The sequence below is a fragment of the Gobius niger genome, assembly GCF_951799975.1.
Source record: "Gobius niger genome assembly, chromosome: 20".
Lineage (NCBI taxonomy): Eukaryota > Metazoa > Chordata > Actinopteri > Gobiiformes > Gobiidae > Gobius > Gobius niger.
Window position 1 is genome coordinate 19,602,301 of NC_136871.1, and position 20,965 is coordinate 19,623,265.

At 42.9% G+C, this 20,965-nt stretch overlaps 1 protein-coding gene across 1 annotated transcript; it reads left to right on the plus strand.

The window, feature by feature from the left end:
- Positions 1-9,146: 9,146 nt before the first annotated feature.
- On the plus strand, positions 9,147-14,995 carry agtrap (angiotensin II receptor-associated protein). Its single transcript, XM_079578932.1, has 5 exons — positions 9,147-9,307; positions 9,652-9,686; positions 9,872-9,980; positions 10,655-10,856; positions 14,746-14,995. Exons 1-5 carry the CDS (start codon positions 9,215-9,217, stop codon positions 14,865-14,867), a joined length of 561 nt encoding a protein of 186 aa, XP_079435058.1. The 5' UTR covers positions 9,147-9,214; the 3' UTR covers positions 14,868-14,995.
- The last annotated feature ends 5,970 nt before the right edge of the window (positions 14,996-20,965 follow it).

Genomic DNA, 20,965 nt, shown 5'->3' on the forward strand with positions numbered 1-20,965 from the left:
TACACCTGGAGGGGTCGCTATCGCGCCCAGTGTAACTTTTTCACACGCGCTGTGTCCAGGGGTGAAAGGTCAATAAAATGTATATTTCCGATTGTTAATCGGAGTTTGTTTGTGCGAATGGCAGCGATTTTTAGTTTTTGATGAATCGCAAAATACTTCGGAAAGATTGCGGCTTGGCCGCAAACAAACCGTAAAACTTTGCCAAAACATTTTGATAACTTTTGATGCCCCACATCTCGAGATGAGCTGGAGCGATTTTGAGCTTATTTGGTCAAACGCCCTAGGAGGAGTTCGTTAAAATGAGACGTCAGCGAAAACGCTGACTCAGCATTTTCCGGACTTCTTGTCAAAATGGCGGACTTCCGGTTTGTCAGGGGGCGTGGCCACAATAATATTTTTTGTATGTCGTCACATGACAAATATCTGTACCGAATCTCGTCGCGCTGCGACAAAGTTGACGTTGGCCCCGCCTCCATCGACGCAATGTATTTTGATTCACCATGGCAACACCGTACAAAATACGATATGGGTCTCATTGGCTTTTTGGATCGGGACGCCATCAACTATTATTGTACCGAATTTCATCCATTTCCGACAAACTAATTTTTTTCCCATAATGCAATTTTTCTTCTGCACCTGGAGGGGGCGCTATCGCGCCCAATGTTACTAATTGGCATTTGCTGCGTCCAGGGGTGAAAGGTCAATAAAATGTATATTTCCGATTTTTAATCGGAGTTTGTTTGTGCGAATGGGAGCGATTTTTTGTTTTTGATGAATCGCAAAATACTTCGGAAAGATTGCGGCTTCGCCACAAACAAACCGTAAAACGTAGCCAAAAAATTTTGATAACTTTTGATGCCCCACATCTCGAGATGAGCTGAAGCGATTTTGAGCTCATTTGGTGAAACGCCCTAGGAGGAGTTCGCTAAAATGCGACGTCAGCGAAAACGCTGACTCAGCATTCTCTGGACTTCCTGTCAAAATGGCGCACTTCCGGTTTGTCAGGGGGCGTGGCCACAATAATATTTTTTTTTTGTCGTCACATGACGAATGTCTGTTCCGAATCTCGTCGCTCTACGACAAAGTTTACTTCGGCCCCTCCCCCATTGGCGTAATGTATTTTCACTTTTGTAGGTGGCGCTGTCGCGCCATTTTTTTTTTCCCCAATATAAAACACACATTTTAATTAATTTTTCACCAAAACTGAATTTTGGGCAAAGTTTGGTGAGTTTTCGACTTTGTTCAGGGGGTCAAATTCCTGCTCAAAGAGCAGAAGAAGAAGAAAGAAAGAAAGAAAGAAAGAAAGAAAGAAAGAATAATAATATTTCCGAGAAAAACAATATCGTCGCTTTCGCGACGATATCATATTATACATTTTTGGAAAGCTCTAAGCGATCCGCACGCATCCGTGGGGTTCCTGGGTGGATGACGAGCGCTTCGCGCTCGTCATCCACTATATACCCCCATTTACACTATATACCCCCATTCATTTTAATGCAATAATAAGTATAAAGGCCCCACACCTTCGGTGTGGGTTGTCACTGTTTTACATGGTGAGTTTACGGTTGACATGGGGACAGCGCTTCGCGCTGTTTTTGTGCGCTCCGCGCACTTAGGTTCAGTGCGCTGCGCGCACTGCGCTGTGATTGCGATTACAATAGGCCCTTGCGACGGCAGGCCGCTCGGGCCTAATTAAAGCCGCAAGCGGCATCGAACGGCCCTCGCGGGCCGTGCCTCCTTTAGCGCCTCTATATAACCGTACCTAAGGCGCCAGCGTGAACGAACTACATTTTATTGCCCCGATGTGCCATTAATCTTTGTGCGTAAACGTCTCAGCTACATTTTTAGCCTCTCCATGTGAACAATGGCTCCAGCCTGCAGAGGGCGCTAGCGCGCCCGTAATCTTTTTCATTTCACAAGTAGCATCAGACGCCCCTGACGGGCCGTACTTCCATGACCACTGTCCACAAGCTCCTGACAGGTGGCGCTAACGCGCTGTAATGTTGCATAAGGTGACATTTATGTGTCAGCCCATTACAATAACATGGGGGGCCCCGGACGTCACCATGGCAACACCGTACAAAGTACGATAGGCGTCTCATTGGCTTTTTGGATCGGGATGCCATCAACTATTTTTGTACCGAATTTCATCCATTTCCGACAAACTAATTTTTTTCCCATAATGCAATATTTCTTCTGCACCTGGAGGGGGCGCTATCGCGCCCAGTGTAACTTTTTCACATTTGTTGTGTCCAGGGGTGAAAGGTCAACAAAATGTATATTTCCGATTTTTAATCAGAGTTTGTTTGCGCGAATGGGAGCGATTTTCAGTTTCTGATGAATCGCAAAATACTTCGTAAAGATTGCGGCTTCGCCGCAAACAAACCGTAAAAGTTAGCCAAAAAATTTGGATAACTTTTGATGCCCCACATCTCGAGATGAGCTGGAGCGATTTTGAGCTCATTTGGTGAAACGCCCTAGGAGGAGTTCGTTAAAATGAGACGTCAGCGAAAACGCTGACTCAGCATTCTCCAGACTTCCTGTCAAAATGGCGGACTTCCGGTTTGTCAGGGGGCGTGGCCACAATAATATTTTTTGTTTGTCGTCACATGACGGATATCTGTACCGAATCTCGTCGCTCTACGACAAAGTTGACGTTGGTCCCGCCTCCATGGACGCGATGTATTTTGATTCACCATGGCAACACCGTGCAAAATACGATATGGGTCTCATTGGCTTTTTGGATCGGGACGCCATCAACTATTTTTGTACCGAATTTCATCCATTTCCGACAAACTAATTTTTTTCCCATAATGCATTTTTTCTTCTGCACCTGGAGGGGGCGCTATCGCGCCCAATGTCACTTTTTCACATTTGTTGTGTCCAGGGGTGAAAGGTCAATAAAATGTATATTTCCGATTTATAATCGGAGTTTCTTTGTGCGAATGGGAGCGATTTTTAGTTTTTGATGAATCGCAAAATACTTCGGAAAGATTGCGGCTTCGCCGCAAACAAACCGTAAAACATAGCCAAAAAATTTGGATAACTTTTGATGCCCCTCATCTCGAGATGAACTTGAGCGATTTTAAGCTCATTTGGTGAAACGCCCTAGGAGGAGTTCGTTAAAATGCGACGTCAGCGAAAACGCTGACTCAGCATTCTCCGGGCTTCCTGTCAATATGGCGGACTTCCGGTTTGTCAGGGGGCGTGGCCACAATAATATTTTTTTTTTGTCGTCACATGACGAACGTCTGTACCGAATCTCGTCGCTCTACGACAAAGTTTACTTCGGCCCCTCCCCCATTGGCGCAATGTATTTTGATTTTTGTAGGTGGCGCTGTCGCGCCATTTTTTTTTTCCCCAATATGAAACACACATTTTAATTAATTTTTCGCCGGACCTGAATTTTGGGCAAAGTTTGGTGAGTTTTCGACTATGTTCAGGGGGTCAAATTCCTGCTCAAAGAGCAGAAGAAGAAGAAGAAGAAGAAGAAAGAATAATAATATTTCCGAGAAAAACAATATCGTCGCTTTCGCGACGATATCATATTATACATTTTTGGAAAGCTTTCAACGATCCGCACGCATCCGTGGGGGTCCTGGGTGGATGACGAGCGCTTCGCGCTCGTCATCCACTATATACCCCCATTCACACTATATACCCCCATTCATTTTAATGCAATAATAAGTATAAAGGCCCCACACCTTCGGTGTGGGCTGTCACTGTTTTACATGGTGAGTTTACGGTTGACATGGGGACAGCGCTTCGCGCTGTTTTTGTGCGCTCCGCGCACTTAGGTTCAGTGCGCTGCGCGCACTGCGCTGTGATTGCGATTACAATAGGCCCTTGCGACGGCAGGCCGCTCGGGCCTAATAATATTTCCGAGAAAAACAATATAGTCGCTTTCGCGACTATATCATATTATACATTTTTGGAAAGCTTTCAACGATCCGCACGCACCCGTGGGGTTCCTGGGTGGATGACGAGCGCTTCGCGCTCGTCATCCACTATATACCCCCATTCACACTATATACCCCCATTCATTTTAAAGCAATAATAAGTATAAAGGCCCCACACCTTCGGTGTGGGCTGTCACTGTTTGACACGGTGAGTTTACGGTTGACATGGGGACAGCGCTTCGCGCTGTTTTTGTGCGCTCCGCGCACTTAGGTTCAGTGCGCTGCGCGCACTGCGCTGCGATCGCGATTGCGATTACAATAGGCCCTTGCGACGGCAGGCCGCTCGGGCCTAATAATATTTCCGAGAAAAACAATATAGTCGCTTTCGCGACGACATCATATAATACATTTTTGGAAAGCTTTCAACGATCCGCACGCACCCGTGGGGCTCCTGGGTGGATGACGAGCGCTTCGCGCTCGTCATCCACTATATACCCCCATTCACACTATATACCCCCATTCACACTATATACCCCCATTCATTTTAATGCAATAATAAGTATAAAGGGCCCACACCTCCGGTGTGGGCTGTCACTGTTTTACATGGTGAGTTTACGGTTGACATGGGGACAGCGCTTCGCGCTGTTTTTGTGCGCTCCGCGCACTTAGGTTCAGTGCGCTGTGCGCACTGCGCTGCGATTGCGATTACAATAGGCCCTTGCGACGGCAGGCCGCTCGGGCCTAATAATATTTCCGAGAAAAACAATATAGTCGCTTTCGCGACAATATCATATTATACATTTTTGGAAAGCTTTCAACGATCCGCACGCACCCGTGGGGTTCCTGGGTGGATGACGAGCGCTTCGCGCTCGTCATCCACTATATACCCCCATTCACACTATATACCCCCATTCATTTTAATGCAATAATAAGTATAAAGGCCCCACACCTTCGGTGTGGGCTTCACTGTTTTACACGGTGAGTTTACGGTTGACATGGGGACAGCGCTTCGCGCTGTTTTTGTGCGCTCCGCGCACTTAGGTTCAGTGCGCTGCGCGCACTGCGCTGCGATCGTGATTGCGATTACAATAGGCCCTTGCGACGGCAGGCCGCTCGGGCCTAAAAATAATCGTTTTTTGCCAAAAAAACCTAAGCCGTTGCCGTTACCACCACATGCTGTACACCGTTGGAAAGCTCTGGCTAAGGCGCACAAAAAAGTTGTGGGTCATTTTTTTCTGGCGTGTACGTGGAGCGCGCGGTTGGCCGCTGAAGCCCCCGGGAGGTCTTTTCTGCAAACGCAAAAACAATATAGGCGTTTTTCCATTGTAGCTGTTTTTACACATTAGACATTTTCGGAAAGCTCTGGCCGAGTCCTATGCCTCTGTCGTGGTCGGAGGTCGCTGTCGTGTCCATTGTGCACTCCGTACGCCATCGAAGCGCACCCTGGTGCCCCCCTGCGTTGCAGAAGCAATAGACCCTACCGCCATGTATGGCGCTCGGGCCTAACAAGGGTTCCCGTTGCTCGAAATACCATATATTATACATTTTCGGAAAGCTCTGACCAAGGCGCATGCAACTGTTAGGGTCGTTACTCTCTGGTACGTACCCAGTGAATGAGTGATGACATTAACATGCATTTTATAGGGGGCGCTGTTGGGTCCACTGCCACCAAACCTCATGTCATGTATGCGGGGGTGAAGGGGCAACATGTGTATGAGTTTTGGTAATAATCCGAGCTAGTTTGTGCGAACGGGGGCCATTATTGAGGTCTCAGAAATCGCCAAAATAAAGGTCAACTTTCGGGCTCCACTGGACGAAGACCGCAAAACGTAGCAAAATTCTTTGGATAACTTTTGATCCCCAACATGTGTAGATGAGTTAGAAGCGATCAGAAGCTCATTCGGACAAACGCCCACGGAGGAGTTCGTTCAAATGCGACATCAGCGTGGAGGCAATTTGACTTTTCCTCATTTTTCCACTCAAAATAGGGGACTTCCTGTTTGTCAGGGGGCGGGGTCATAATAATGTTTTTTGCTGGTCACGACCTGGACAATGTCTGTGCCCAAAGGCGCGAGTGTGTGTCCAAGTTGGTGGAGGCTCTCCGTCACTGAATTATTTTTTTCAAATTTGCAGGTGGCGCTGTTGTGCCATTTTGCACGTCCCACATTGGACACTCACATTTTCGTCAATTTTTCACCAGACCGGATTTTTCGGTGATTTTTAATTGAGTTTTCGCGCACGTTCAGGGGGTGAAAATCCAGTTTTAAGAGGCGGAAAGAAAGAAAGAAAGAAAGAAAGAAAGAAAGAAAGAAAAATAATCGTTTTTTGCCAAAAAAACCTAAGCCGTTGCCGTTACCACCACATGCTGTACACCGTTGGAAAGCTCTGGCTAAGGCGCACAAAAAAGTTGTGGGTCATTTTTTTCTGGCGTGTACGTGGAGCGCGCGGTTGGCCGCTGAAGCCCCCGGGAGGTCTTTTCTGCAAACGCAAAAACAATATAGGCGTTTTTCCATTGTAGCTGTTTTTACACATTAGACATTTTCGGAAAGCTCTGGCCGAGTCCTATGCCTCTGTCGTGGTCGGAGGTCGCTGTCGTGTCCATTGTGCACTCCGTACGCCATCGAAGCGCACCCTGGTGCCCCCCTGCGTTGCAGAAGCAATAGACCCTACCGCCATGTATGGCGCTCGGGCCTAACAAGGGTTCCCGTTGCTCGAAATACCATATATTATACATTTTCGGAAAGCTCTGACCAAGGCGCATGCAACTGTTAGGGTCGTTACTCTCTGGTACGTACCCAGTGAATGAGTGATGACATTAACATGCATTTTATAGGGGGCGCTGTTGGGTCCACTGCCACCAAACCTCATGTCATGTATGCGGGGGTGAAGGGGCAACATGTGTATGAGTTTTGGTAATAATCCGAGCTAGTTTGTGCGAACGGGGGCCATTATTGAGGTCTCAGAAATCGCCAAAATAAAGGTCAACTTTCGGGCTCCACTGGACGAAGACCGCAAAACGTAGCAAAATTCTTTGGATAACTTTTGATCCCCAACATGTGTAGATGAGTTAGAAGCGATCAGAAGCTCATTCGGACAAACGCCCACGGAGGAGTTCGTTCAAATGCGACATCAGCGTGGAGGCAATTTGACTTTTCCTCATTTTTCCACTCAAAATAGGGGACTTCCTGTTTGTCAGGGGGCGGGGTCATAATAATGTTTTTTGCTGGTCACGACCTGGACAATGTCTGTGCCCAAAGGCGCGAGTGTGTGTCCAAGTTGGTGGAGGCTCTCCGTCACTGAATTATTTTTTTCAAATTTGCAGGTGGCGCTGTTGTGCCATTTTGCACGTCCCACATTGGACACTCACATTTTCGTCAATTTTTCACCAGACCGGATTTTTCGGTGATTTTTAATTGAGTTTTCGCGCACGTTCAGGGGGTGAAAATCCAGTTTTAAGAGGCGGAAAGAAAGAAAGAAAGAAAGAAAGAAAGAAAGAAAAATAATCGTTTTTTGCCAAAAAAACCTAAGCCGTTGCCGTTACCACCACATGCTGTACACCGTTGGAAAGCTCTGGCTAAGGCGCACAAAAAAGTTGTGGGTCATTTTTTTCTGGCGTGTACGTGGAGCGCGCGGTTGGCCGCTGAAGCCCCCGGGAGGTCTTTTCTGCAAACGCAAAAACAATATAGGCGTTTTTCCATTGTAGCTGTTTTTACACATTAGACATTTTCGGAAAGCTCTGGCCGAGTCCTATGCCTCTGTCGTGGTCGGAGGTCGCTGTCGTGTCCATTGTGCACTCCGTACGCCATCGAAGCGCACCCTGGTGCCCCCCTGCGTTGCAGAAGCAATAGACCCTACCGCCATGTATGGCGCTCGGGCCTAATAAGTTCTGATGTAACAGCTTGACAGGTATCAATTCGTTGTCTTACATCAACTGCTGGCGTAGCCATTTGTCTGATTTCATCGAAAATTCCCGTAACGCTTTTACTGCTTGCCTTAAGATGATCAATCAATGACCACGATTCCTCTTCAGATATGTACTTCATGAGTCTTTTCCTTGCATCACGGACATCGGTTTTCCATTGTTCATATAATGTAAGCATAAGTCGTTCCTTCCTTTGAACATCCTCTGTAGAATCCATACATTCTTGTTCAGCGTCTTCGTTTGTACCTTGCACCATTATTATTAGTTTTTTTTTTTCTTTTCTTTTACATATTTAAAAAATATCTAAGATTAAATGTGCCAATACAAGTTCAAACAGTGCAACATTATCTCCAATGAAAAATTACGTAAAAAGGTCCACCGTTGCATTTTAAACACAAAAAGGCGAATCCCATTATCTTCTTTTATGCAACTCCATCAGTTCATGCGGGTTAAGTTTTGTTCGTGGCTCCGTGTGGCGCTAGTTTAATTGTAGCTCCGTATGACGGTTCAAGCTGGAAGTACTCACAGCGCCCACGGGTCAAACTTGTCCAACCAGTGCAGTGCAGCATCGAGAAGAGCGTGCGGGTCCCCGAAATCCAAATGCTTCCTTCCTTCGCTGGGTAACCGGGGCTCAGTTGATAAGGAGCCCACAAGCTAGCAGGTTAGCAGGCGAGTAGGTTTATGGGCGACAGCCAGTTCGGAAAAGCTCTTACTGTAGCCGCCTAGCTGAGAGATGAAGCGTACAAGTGGATGTGTTTGCCGTCTTTATTTTCCATAGAGTACACAGTACCACCGTAAGAGCTAAAAACAAACATATGTCAGTTCAACCAATTCAATAAACATAACCGTTGTACAATCAAAGTTACCTTTTATCCGCCTTTCAGCCAGGAGCTAAGAGTAAGTTAGAACCATATGATGCCTTCCTCCCGCCGTGTCAACATACACACGTTTCAACACTTCCTACCATGATTACCGGAGATGACGTGCCCAGGAAACAGGTCAAATTAAAACAATCCGTTACAGTATCTATAAGAGGTCGACCAATATATCTCAAGTAGGCTAGTTGCCTACTTGAGAAAATACGTTTTACTTGGGCAATAAATGATTTCAAAGTGCGCAGAGTGACTATTTTAGGAACTCTCCCCACCTCTGTTTACCACGGAGAAGCGCGCGCACTCGGCCCCTCAGCAGCCACGGGGAAGATGCGGGTGAGATGGAAGGGAAGGGGCGGGCGGATCCCGGGAATCAGTCACATGGGTCCGAGTCATGCTGCTGTCACATGGCTCGTGTTTGCAGCCTGATGCCTGATCTGAGGAAGAAGAAGGAGGAGTTATTCGGCTTCAAGAAGTTTTGTGGAAAAAAAACCCAAAAAAGTGTTGCGATTTCTTCATGTATGCCGCAAAGTAACAACAGCAAATTGGATCAAGGTAGTTTTTCTTTTAGAGCTTTAAACACTGACATGGAAATCCCAGCGATAAATCTGAAGGTAAGTGTTGATGAACGTTAGTAGCATTTTAATTCATCTGTTTTGAGGTTACTGTTCCCATCAAGGTGAAATTATTAAGAGGAAGCAGCTTTCTTTACAATGTCTTTGGTTCTCTTTCCTATAACAAACTATTCATAATCATTGTTCTTATTTATTTGTTTGTTATTCTTTATGACCATTAGTGATTCTTCCACTGACATTTGTTTTTATATTGATGTGGTAAACTAATCTGGATTTGTCATATCGTCATGAAATTCAAGTTTTAATGTATTTATAAATGCACCTACAAAGTATTGTGATAGTTTTTTTATTCCCATGGTTAATCAGTGTCTTTTGTTTTGAAGGCAATAGTCCTAGTTCACTGGCTGCTTACAGTATGGTGAGTACTCACACGTTTTTCTTCACAAATATGAGGAATGTCTCTCCTCCTCACTGCTCCCACTATGTGCAGACAGGCACACACTCAAGTTATAGTGACCAGACATTGACCCAGTATCATAAAGTCTGTCCCAATGACGATAACTTGGTGATTATTGACATGATGTTCCCATGTGTTGCACTTAGGGGCTCTATGGCATGGCTCCCCCCTTCATACGCATGGGGAAACTTCACAATGCTCGCGCTCGGGGTGTGGGCCATTGCGCAGAGGGACTCCATTGATGCTGTGCTTATGGTGAGGTTATTTACTTTTGTTTACCTTGAAACCCCTGCAAATCATGTGACACAGGAAGAGGAACACTGGCCAACCATGCTCTTTAGGCTTATGTGAAATCTGGGACAAAACATGAACATTCACAAAGAGTCATTGCTTTAGGCACACAGCAGGTAAGCAGGAAGCGACACTAAATGCAAGTTGAAGTGAAAATTGACATTTTCGCCACAACCAGACTAGAGGGACGAGAGCTCTTTTTTAAAATTGTCTTCAAACGGCAGTGAGGCGTGCCACAGTAAATAGCCTATGTACCACATTTGGGACCTAATAGTTCTTTGGAGGTCACCTGGCGCCTCTCTGTAATGGGTCTAATGTAATTCAGCGCATATAGAAAGGCATTGTTTCGTGTGCAAGGGCCATCAAGAGCCGGTAAAAGCTGTTTCAAGCAGCAGCATGATTCGTTTCTATGTATAGAAATGTCCGGGCCGATACAAACTGAGTTCCCAACATCACATGACTGATGACAGTGACACTCTTTCAAATAGGGTTAGTTCCAGTTGCTGCTTTTGGTCACGATATACCTTTACACATTTTACACATTTTAGTTGAAAATGCTGAATCTGCTGTTTACAAAAAATACTATATATACTGTTAGTTACAAATCATTAAGGCTTTTTTTCTCTCTTTTTCTACAGTTTTTAATGGGGACAGTTGTGACGATATTGACAGACATTGTTCATTTTGGGATTTATTACCCCACACATGATCTGGTGATTCCAGATGTACTTCGCTTCAGTGCAGGAATGGCCATCCTCAACCTGCTGCTCAAACCGGTGTCATGCTTTTTTGTCTATCAAATGTACAAAGAGCGAGGAGGGGACTACAATGTCAACTTTGGTATGTATGTCACATGCATCCCATTACACCAATATGCCATTTTTGAGCCACAGATCAAGGTAAATGGCAGCAGTATCACAGATGTGACCCATTGAAACATTCTTCAATAAATTAGGAAATGAGATGAGCATGATCCCACCCTATTTTTAAGGAGCTACGCAATCATCATAATCTTCCCTCATGACATACTTTTGATTTAATAAATTAAAATCTGGATGTGCTCATCTCTCAAGTAGGCCATCTGTTAAAAGATTAAAAGTTTACAGACAGTGCTGAAATAAAGCCCTTGGCTCAGGTCTACATCCTTAAAGCAGGGGTGTCCAAACTTTTTTCATGTGGAGCCGCATATTGAAGCGTACACGGGGTGAAGGGCCATAGATCGGTAGTTAGTGCTTCGACTAGCAGAGGTTTAAATTGTGCCCCATACCTCTATTTAAGCTTAAAACCTTCATGCCAGCTCAGTCTCACAGTAAAATGTTAGTTGTTCGGTTAGAATTGTATAGAATTATTACATTTCAGAAAAAAAGGTCCATCTCTGGTGATGTGTACCGATACAGCAAGAGGCCGAGGGCCACCATAAATTGGTCTGAGGGCCGCATTTGGCCCCCGGGCCGCACTTTGGACACCCCTGCTTTAAAGTAACACAGACTGCAACATTTACCGATGCTACAAACTTTTGCAACAATTCTAAGCAAAGGTTTTTTTAACTATCACAGCAAATTCACTGCAACTATAAGGTCTACTGTTCTTCTATCAATAGTTAAATGAAAGAAAAGCACCATACAGTTTTATTCTATCAATACCAGTAAACATATTGTAGAGTTGATGCTAAATCACTTATACAGACTTTCAGCACTAAACCACTTGTAGATGATTCCTCGGTCAAACTAATTTGTCACAGTCACAAGACTTTGAAATACTGTGCGTCAGTTTGGACTGCAAAGCAAATCGTTTCTCCACAAGTTTGTTATGGTAAACTGTGTGGCTCATTCCAACCACAATTTTGAATAGGATAACATGTTTTTCATACCGAGTGCAACCTAATTTTACTAGAGTCAGATTGTGTTGGGCAATGGTACACTTGCTCCACTGAAAGAGTCCTCAAAATGATGGGTCCACCTCACTGTGATGTCCACTGTACTTCTAAATGCATTCCACAATTTGAGCTGGTGTCATTTTTATTCGATTGTGGTTTTTCTATTTCTGGATGAGCCAAAACAGACCTAGGATTCAAGTACATGATGAAAATGTTGGACGTAATTCTGGGACTGCGACGCATTCTCCAGACCGCAGTTGCAAAAATACATGCGTCGATTTGCCTGTTGGAGGATAATTGAATATTGATGAAGCTGCACACTCAGTCAGCAGGTATTTCCCAGGCCATGATTGACTGAGTACAGGCTGATGGAGGCAGAGACTAGCCGAGGAGAGAATGTCTTTTAATTGCTGCCTGATTGCAGAGGAGCTGTCATTATCATATCGCCCTGCTGCTTTTTGCTCTGGAAAAACCAGTTGGTGATATTAGTTTGTGTGGTGCTCATGACTTGTAAATGCCGATAAATACCGTACTTTGTTGTGAGACCGATTTCAAATTTTCACAAAAATGAGATATCACAGCATTAAGGTCGTCAGGTGTGATAGTAGAGTAAATGTCAGTAGGTGGACTCGGGGCCAAATCCGGCTCCCCAAAGCTCCCATCTGGCCTTTGCCAATCTCAAGCAGATCTCTAGTTACAACTGTATCGTTATGAAATCTCTGCTTTTGGTCGTAAATTATCATCGTCATGCCCCCCAGGCCTTCTGCTTGGCCATGAAGTCCAATTTACAACATTTAATTCCTACAATCTTCCAGCTGTCTTTTGTTTAGACTACCTAATTTTGTCCTGTACTGCCTTTTTCATGTCATATGTTTTTTTTTCTTGTCTTCTCCTCCTGGCTGACTTCTGACCTTTCAGACTTTGAGACCTCTATGGACAGCCGCTGCACTACGGACAGTGCTGACAGTGCCTTTATTGGCCGTCGCTATTGATCGCCTGGCTCTTTCCTCTCCACCTCCTTTTTTGTATCATTCTCATCCTCTGTTCAATCTCCCATCACCTTGACTCAAAATTGACTGCTGGAAACAAGAGACCCCCTTTTCCATCCCCCTTTTTTACCGTTTCATATCAATGTTGTCCTTACATTTTCTACTGTTCTATCCATGTTGACGTACTTTATTTCTACCTGTGTTCTTTTTTTTTTTTTGTATATGTTAATGTTTTGTTTGCATGCATGTATAATTCATATTTCATAGTCTCTTGGTGCCCAATTTGTGTTGTGTCTTCTGTTTTATTTTAAGCCGCACTGTGTGATGGTGCACTTTATCAGCCTAATTAAAGTCAGCACACTGTTGACTCCTAATAGTCAATTTCTCTGTGAACTTATCCGAGCAATGCTAGTCCTTGTGAGATCAAGTCACTTTTTCGAGTAGCACTGAAGCTGTGATGTGGGTCCGTAACGTATGTGATGACTGTTTTTAGGTTGGAGAAATTATCCAATTATCCAATCATTTAAAGGCGTTGGCATACTAAGTTATGCAGCATATGGTGCATATTTTAGGTACCTATGATAAAGGTTAAGAATCAGTTCAAGCTGTATGAATATTTCAACTACATTTCCAGATACAACTTTACAAAACACAGGGCGGCGGTGGCGCAGAGAGTAGAGCGGGTCGTCTAGTTCAAATCCCGCAGGTGCACACTGTCATTGTGTCCTTGGGCAAGACACTTCACCCACCTTGCCTCCTGGTGTGTGAATGGGTGATTGGTTTCTTGATGTAAAGCGCTTTAAGTGCCTAAAGCAGGTAGAAAGGCGCGATATAAATGTGACCATTTTTCAGTCTGCGACAAATATACAACCTGTGACGTGCCTGAAACGTACCTGCAATGCTGAATTTGAAAGGCACAAATTCACAACACTTGAGTTTTGTGACCAGATTAACAAGATACTGTATATTGGAGTTCTTTTTATTTGCACATAAAAATGCAGGGTTTATAGCTCCTAAAATACCTGATAGTTCTTGAGGTTGCCAATCGTCATTGCCACGTGTAAATCTATTTCAATAAAACTGCTTTCTATAAATTAATAGAATTAAGTGCAATGTTGTTGTACAGTCTTGGTGATTTTAGGTTATATTATAAGCAGTTTTTAACAATAAAGGCATTGTTCATGATTATTGATCCAATATTTATGAGCACAAATTATTTAGCTCTCACATTTGATACATTGCTGCAAGTTCATAGATTTAACTTTTATTCAAATGCTTAAATATGTGTAAGTTCAAATGAATCATGATCTGGCTAGTCTGTCAAACGTCCTGCTGCTGAAATATCGACTCATGTCTAACCCAGGTGTCTCTGCCACAGTTTGGGTCATGTTGAGGTAAGAGTGAGCAAAGGCTTTGAACTTGTCATCTGCATTCAAGCCATGCCAGAGCCAAGGTTGTCCTGGTAGAGACTCTTCTAACTTATGTCAGAAAATGGCTGGAGCAGAAGCAATTATGAAACTTTACCTCTGTTATATATCCAACAGAGGAATTCAAAATGATGCAGACATTTTGTGAAAGACTTTTTGCCCTTTTAAAACATAACAGCACAAAACAACATGGCAACTACAAGTGTAATTACCATAATATACATGGTTATTACTCATGATTTATTCCATATCATCCTAGTCACTACCATGCTAATTACAGCCTACTACAATGCTTTTATTCTCCCGTAAAGCAAAGTGTATTTTCCCCTAATAGCATTCGATGGTTCCTGGTTTGCTGGTGGACAGCGTGTACTCTCATTTTGGAGAAGCAGAAGTGTATACATTCTCAACATGGGCTTTGAATTTGTGGTTTGCAGGGTTCCCGTCTGTGTCTAAAAACCGTGACACCTACCAGTCCATTGACCAGCAAGACCAGGAGTCGGCAAGTCCAGCAAACCCCTTCAACCAGGCCCAAGACAAACCAACCCGGGCATACTGAAAAAAGTTTAGTACATGAGGTAACATAGTCCGTTACTGTGTTGCTTTTCCCTCCCATGTTATTACTTCTATTTGATGATGGTACTAAAATCTATGCATTTCCTATGGAGAGACATTTAACTAAAAGATACACTGGAATGCTGTTGTTGCTTATTTTATTTTTGTTTTGTTTTAATGATGTTGCGTAGAGCATTTTTTCCTTCTTTACTGATTTGTTTGAAATACTTGCAAAATAGATAATATGTGTTCACAAGCACTGTCCAGTTTTACTTTTCTCCAAGCATCATAAAGTATAAACTAATAAAACTGGCTATAGAACAACAACAACAACAACAACAACAACAACAACAACAACCTGGATGTAGGTTTCCATTTTGAAACATAATAGGCATAGTAACAGTCCATTTCATTCATTACATTCAACTTGTGAAAAACAAGGTCAAGTGTATGTGTATGTCAGGATCTCATTAATTTATGTCAATGAATAAGTCAATAACATAGCGATTATTCCTTTTGAAAGCATACTTAAAGTGTGCATTTTTTGTTTCCCTGAACAAACTGCCTTACCAGTTCTGTAAATGAAAATTTGCATTAAATTGTTACTGAAGACCTTTGACTTTTTTTTAAATCAAATGTATATTACTTGTATTTTTATACAACTCAATGTCCATTGATAGTAATTGCTTCAATAAAGACTACTCTCTTTTGTATGACACATGTTTGACACATACTGGAAATGCAGATAAAATGTTGATAACATTTGTTTCTGTCACGTTGCACTGTGTGTGCTTGAGGAATCTGTCCTCGACGGAACAATACTTTTTGTTACAGTTGTTATTGTGAAGTATGTGGTGCAAGGCCTTGTAAATGTACTGTATGTTGGCGCAGAGCCTTGAGTTGTTCTGAATAAATAAACCATGAGCAGTTTTGCACACTTCTTGACAGAAAATACTTAAGCTATACTTTAAGCATATAGTAGTTACAACCTGCGTCTAATATTTAGTCAGTTGCTTGGTGGCGGGCAAACTCAACCACACAAATGGTAGCGTTGAACATAGAAGTGAAACAACGGCGGTCAAGCAGTCCAACCCCAAAGAATTATTTAAAGGAATTGACATCTTTGTTTTTAAAGCATATTATTGTAATTCTTTACAGTATTATTTATTATTTTTATGCATATTTTAACAGCTCTGTCGTATGCTGTATGTTATAATTCTCAAATTTTCACGGGATCAGAGGACACATGCTGAGGAGCCACAATTGGCTCTTAGATTGTATTATTTTGTCAGTGATCTTGAATGCATTACATTACATTTACAGTCATTTTTATAAGTAAAAAGTTAATATTATTATTATTAATGCAGATTTGAGTTTCAGGTGACATTACAGCGCTCTAATGGCCTACAGGTGGCAGGTAAACAATTATTTTGTTTTTGAGGAAATTTTTGGTCTTGTACAGAGAGATCATGGACCCAGTCAGTGATATTAATGATCATTTTTGTAATGGTCTTTTTAGATACGACTTGTGAAAGTGTAGTGCAGTCATACCGCCTTTGCTATTCCCGATCCCATCAGACCCATCAGGGAAGGGCCTGATCGGTACTTGGATGAGAGACCGTTTGGGAACACCAGGAAGCCTGGGTGAATGGAGTGAGTGAATGGTCGAAGGGGCTGAATCCAATCATAATGTCTTTGAGTGCATTATTATGCATCGGTTTTATATTGGTTTTATACAAACAAGGTAGTGTAACATCATCACATTCTAGAACTTGAAAACAACCAATAGTTATATTGTAGATTCATAAACCTGTTGAGCATCTAGGTTCAGGCTATAACAACTGCCATCCTCCTCTGCAGAGCTGTAGCCGAAGTGCAGAGAAGAATCATCAGATTGTCACAAAGGTGAAGCATGACTTAATTATATGGCTCATTAAACCACTTTACTGGCAATACTTCCATTTTGCTCAATCAATACGTGCGTTAAATTACTCGACCCAAAACGCGTGCTCTGGTGGTCCACTCTTAAGTTTGCACAAATCAACCCTCGGTGCGTAACCGTGTCAATGATTCCTTCCCACGCAGAGCTTGAGAGCGCACAGAACCAGAAGGCGCAGGAAGGAGACCGGGGTGAAGGTGGGGGTAGAGGCGAGTGGGACAGCTCCGTATGGCCGACCGGCACCAATAAGCGGTTGATTAATTCGTAGCTGCAGGGTTTGCCTTCTCAACTACCTCCCCCACGCGCACTTCTGTGACAGTCACGTGCGGCGTCTGATTCCTATGAGCCAAGGACAGGACACGGAATGCGCCATTGTTGGTGCATGCAATAAAAGAGAACTCAATTTGTCAGCGCCGTTATTGCATTAGTGACAATCTCCAGGGACGTTTCGAATCAATGGGTTTTTGCGGCCCCATAGCTACCGCCGACTTCCAACGCAATTAGAACCGTCTTAGTTACTGCGTCGAGAAGTGAAAGAAGTTTTTTTTTGTGTAAAATCACATTACCAAGCACATTTTTAAAGATACAATATTGCTGCTGTGATTTGTGTTAATAACTTCTATGTCATTATGCCCAGTAGGCAATTTCAGTGCACTACCCCAAGGGGCACATTTGAATAGGAGAATCACCCAGTTTTCTATCTTTTTAGCAATTTGTATTTTTCGTCAATACCAAGTGAAATCTGCTTGCAACACACTTGAGTAATGACTTTAATAATAGCCTTTTCTACCTAGAGATGTGGGTCGAAATAACCTTGTTAATAAAAGAACAGAATGTTTCAAGACCATGAAGTCTTTTCCCCCATGTGCTTTTCTATGTCATGTCGCTTCAGCAAAAATCTCCTTATTTTGCCTGTTTTTAAAGATTAGCTTATGCTACCTATGTCAATTGAGAAGCTCACCTTTTTACTTTAATATGCTTCGTCATTATTCCCAGCTAATAGCCTAAATCAAAAGTTTGAAGAGTTTCTTAACTATTTGTTGCATTTCCATTTCCATTAGTTACTGCCACTTCGACCAATGCTCCTGATGTCCAGTGCCATTGAAGGATGGGTTCAATGAAGAGGACGATAAAGTCACCTTCTGCTGAGTAGGTTAAGGACATGTACAGTGTCACTGTGTCACCCAACACCTACATGTCTTTCAAGTGAGCATAATGGCCACACACACATAACTCAGTTAAAGCATTCTTATCCATCAGCCTTTGTGGAATAAAAATGCAGTACTCTTCTGTTTCTTTGGTATGCAGAATCAAAACCTTTGGCATTGGAGGTCACAGAGATGCGCCGGGTGTGATTCCAGGGTTAATGACATTGAGGGACCAGTCAGTGATGGAGGATATATTGATGTGCTTTGACCTATACGTCTCTGATTAAGATGGTTGCATGGGAAAATAAAGGCTGCCGTCATTGTCCTGGGGGAAACTGCTTGGGGCAAAACCCGAGACCAAAATGTGCTTTTATGTAGGATTGCACATATACTGCCTATAGGACTGCAAAGCTAAAAAAACATAAAACGGCTGTGTCATTGAGAGCTCTATAAGAGAGGAGACATTTTTATGCCTGCAGCATTTTGAGTCCCTTGGGCCCGAGTGAGACATCTAGACCTTTGACCTTTTTACACTCTGGCCTCACGCATCTGTCACAGACGATAACTGCATCAAAATTGATCAGTTACCCTCTGCTCCGCTGTAAAACAAAGGTACTAAAGGTGGGGGGATTTCTGAAGACAAAAGATGTAGCTGCAGATAAAATGAAAGCACTTGCCAGCCTGATAGAGTCCATATAGTAATATAATACAATTATTAGTAGGCTTTGTGTGCTAAACTCTTGTGTGGTAAATGGGGATCAGTAGACTATGCATTTCATACAACACCTAACAGCCTTTTAATTTCTGGCTGAAGATTTTTGCTCATCAGTAAGTAAAATTGTTTTATGGTTGACCAGAGACTACTTTGTGTTTAGTCAAATTCAGCGTTCATGTTTTTGAATTTGTTCAGCCCTTGATTTTGGTTTGCCCTGGTGTCCACATTACTTGGTTGATGTTTTGCTTTTAGAAGACACATGCTCCTTATTGCAATGGTAAATGCAAATGTGGCTCAGATGGCGGTCGTCGGGTCGTGTAACCAGAGGGTTGTCGTTCAATTCCCAAAGTCGTGTCCTCCAGTTAAAGCACCCTGAGTGTCGAATGTAGCTGGAAGCGCGATATAAACTGAGACCACTTACCATCATAGTAATGTTACATAAAGATTTCGGGCAGTGGTTCTCTACTGGTGGGTTGGGACCCAAAAGGGGGTTGTGGGACAGTTTTCAGTGGGTCACAAGCATTTCCCAGGAAACATTTCTTTTATGCACAGAGAAAGGAAAAGTCAATTACGTTATATTTTACAAGTCTAAGTCATATTTGGGTTGCGGCTTATCGTCTCAGGGTGATTGTGGGTCCTGCCGCCACACCAGCTGAGAACCACTGATCTAGGGTTTATGTTCCTAAGTCCTCGCCATGTAGCCTTGTGTAAAGGTACATCCTGCAGGGGATTGCATCATTCATTTGTGATACAGAAATTCACAAACAGCCATCTATCCATTATCACATTCTTTCATGAGCATTCATACTTGCTCTAAGTCAGTGTTTGTCACTTGCGTTCTTTGGGGACGCTGAGGGGAGGTCATACCCAGAGAGAAGAGAACACAACAAAGGCAAAACATGGCAGACATGAGGAGAACATGCACACTCTATATAGACTACTCTTTGTCACTGTGCCACCAAGGTAATGCAATAAACACTTAACATCAAGCTATTTTTTTTATTATTTCAATGACACACTGTGGTTTCATAGACTCTGCTTCAAAATGTGTATTAATTTACTTCTGTGCCATTGCTGTGATGTGACATATCCGTACAGTGCAGTTCTGACAGGATCATTCCCTATTTTTAGATGCAACATAATAAGAAACATGAGTCCTTATCATATAGCCAGCAGCTTATGATCATTTCAGTGCAGCTGGAGTTGGGTGGTTCCCAGAAAATATGAAACTATTGGGGTCACGGCAGCCGCAAGGAACAGCGGTGCTCTGTGGTGGAGTCAGAGGTGCACATTCATTAAAAATACATTTGTGACAGCACAGTAACAAATGGCTGAGGTCCTGTACGTCCTCCCAACACTCATTCATCATCCCGCCGCTGCTACCTGCTCCGGCACACTGTTCATTACTCTCTCTCTCTCTAAACCTCTGCTGGGCCACCTCGCACTTACCGCTTCAGGGGAATGCACAACTCCAAAGGTTATTTAACATCAAGAAGGAGCTGTTTATGGCAGCAATGGTGAAAAGTATTTACAAATGTATACTATTTTTTGCTTGCGTTTTGTTTTTATTATTAAAGTACAATGTTGCATGTGTTTTCTGAGCATATTCAGCCCATAGGTGGGTTTCATTCTCTGCAATGGATACTGTTTTGAGGACCATTTGATTATGCATGAGATAATATATGTATATTTTGGAATTCTTAATGGCGATAACAGTTCTCACTTTCAATGCGTGAGCGCTTTCTGCCACGTTTAATGTACGAGAAGTTGCCAGTGGTGGAAGAAGTACTCTCTTTTTGTACTTATTAACTATAAAAACACACAAAATCACTTCAAAGAGTTAAAGCAGTTAAATGTACAGTATTGTTATTTTAAAAAAATGGTGCTGCTGTTTTCAAACCAGGACTAAACCAGCTCTTCATTTGGTCAAACAAAAAATAATGTTTATTATTTTGATGTTTCTGGTCAGAACCACTTTAGCCTACTGCAACTCTGGATTCACCAACTAAATTTGCAAATTGATCCTTTTGAAAATTAATGTGTTTTAACCACCATTCAAAATGTGTTTACTTAAATGTAGTGGAGTAGAAAGCACAAATACCTGCTAATAAATACTGACTGCACCTGCTGTAAGTAAGAGCATCATCACTGACTTGAATAAAGTAAAAGTACCTTAAAGAAGAACTTAATAGCTTGTTTACCTTAATAAATCCTCTCGGGGTGATACAAGTGTTGATTGGGGGGGTCTTTCATCTCCCTCTGGTGTCTTGGCCAGAAAACCCCCCTTGCAACTTTCCCTG

Excerpts from the sequence above, each read along its gene's own strand:
- agtrap (XM_079578932.1), top strand. The coding sequence starts at position 9,215 with ATGCCGCAAAGTAACAACAGCAAATTGGATCAAGGTAGTTTTTCTTTT. Across the intron at positions 9,687-9,871 it reads CACTGGCTGCTTACAGTATG|GGGCTCTATGGCATGGCTCC; the intron begins GTGAGTACTCAC and ends TGTTGCACTTAG. Across the intron at positions 10,857-14,745 it reads GGACTACAATGTCAACTTTG|GGTTCCCGTCTGTGTCTAAA; the intron begins GTATGTATGTCA and ends TGTGGTTTGCAG.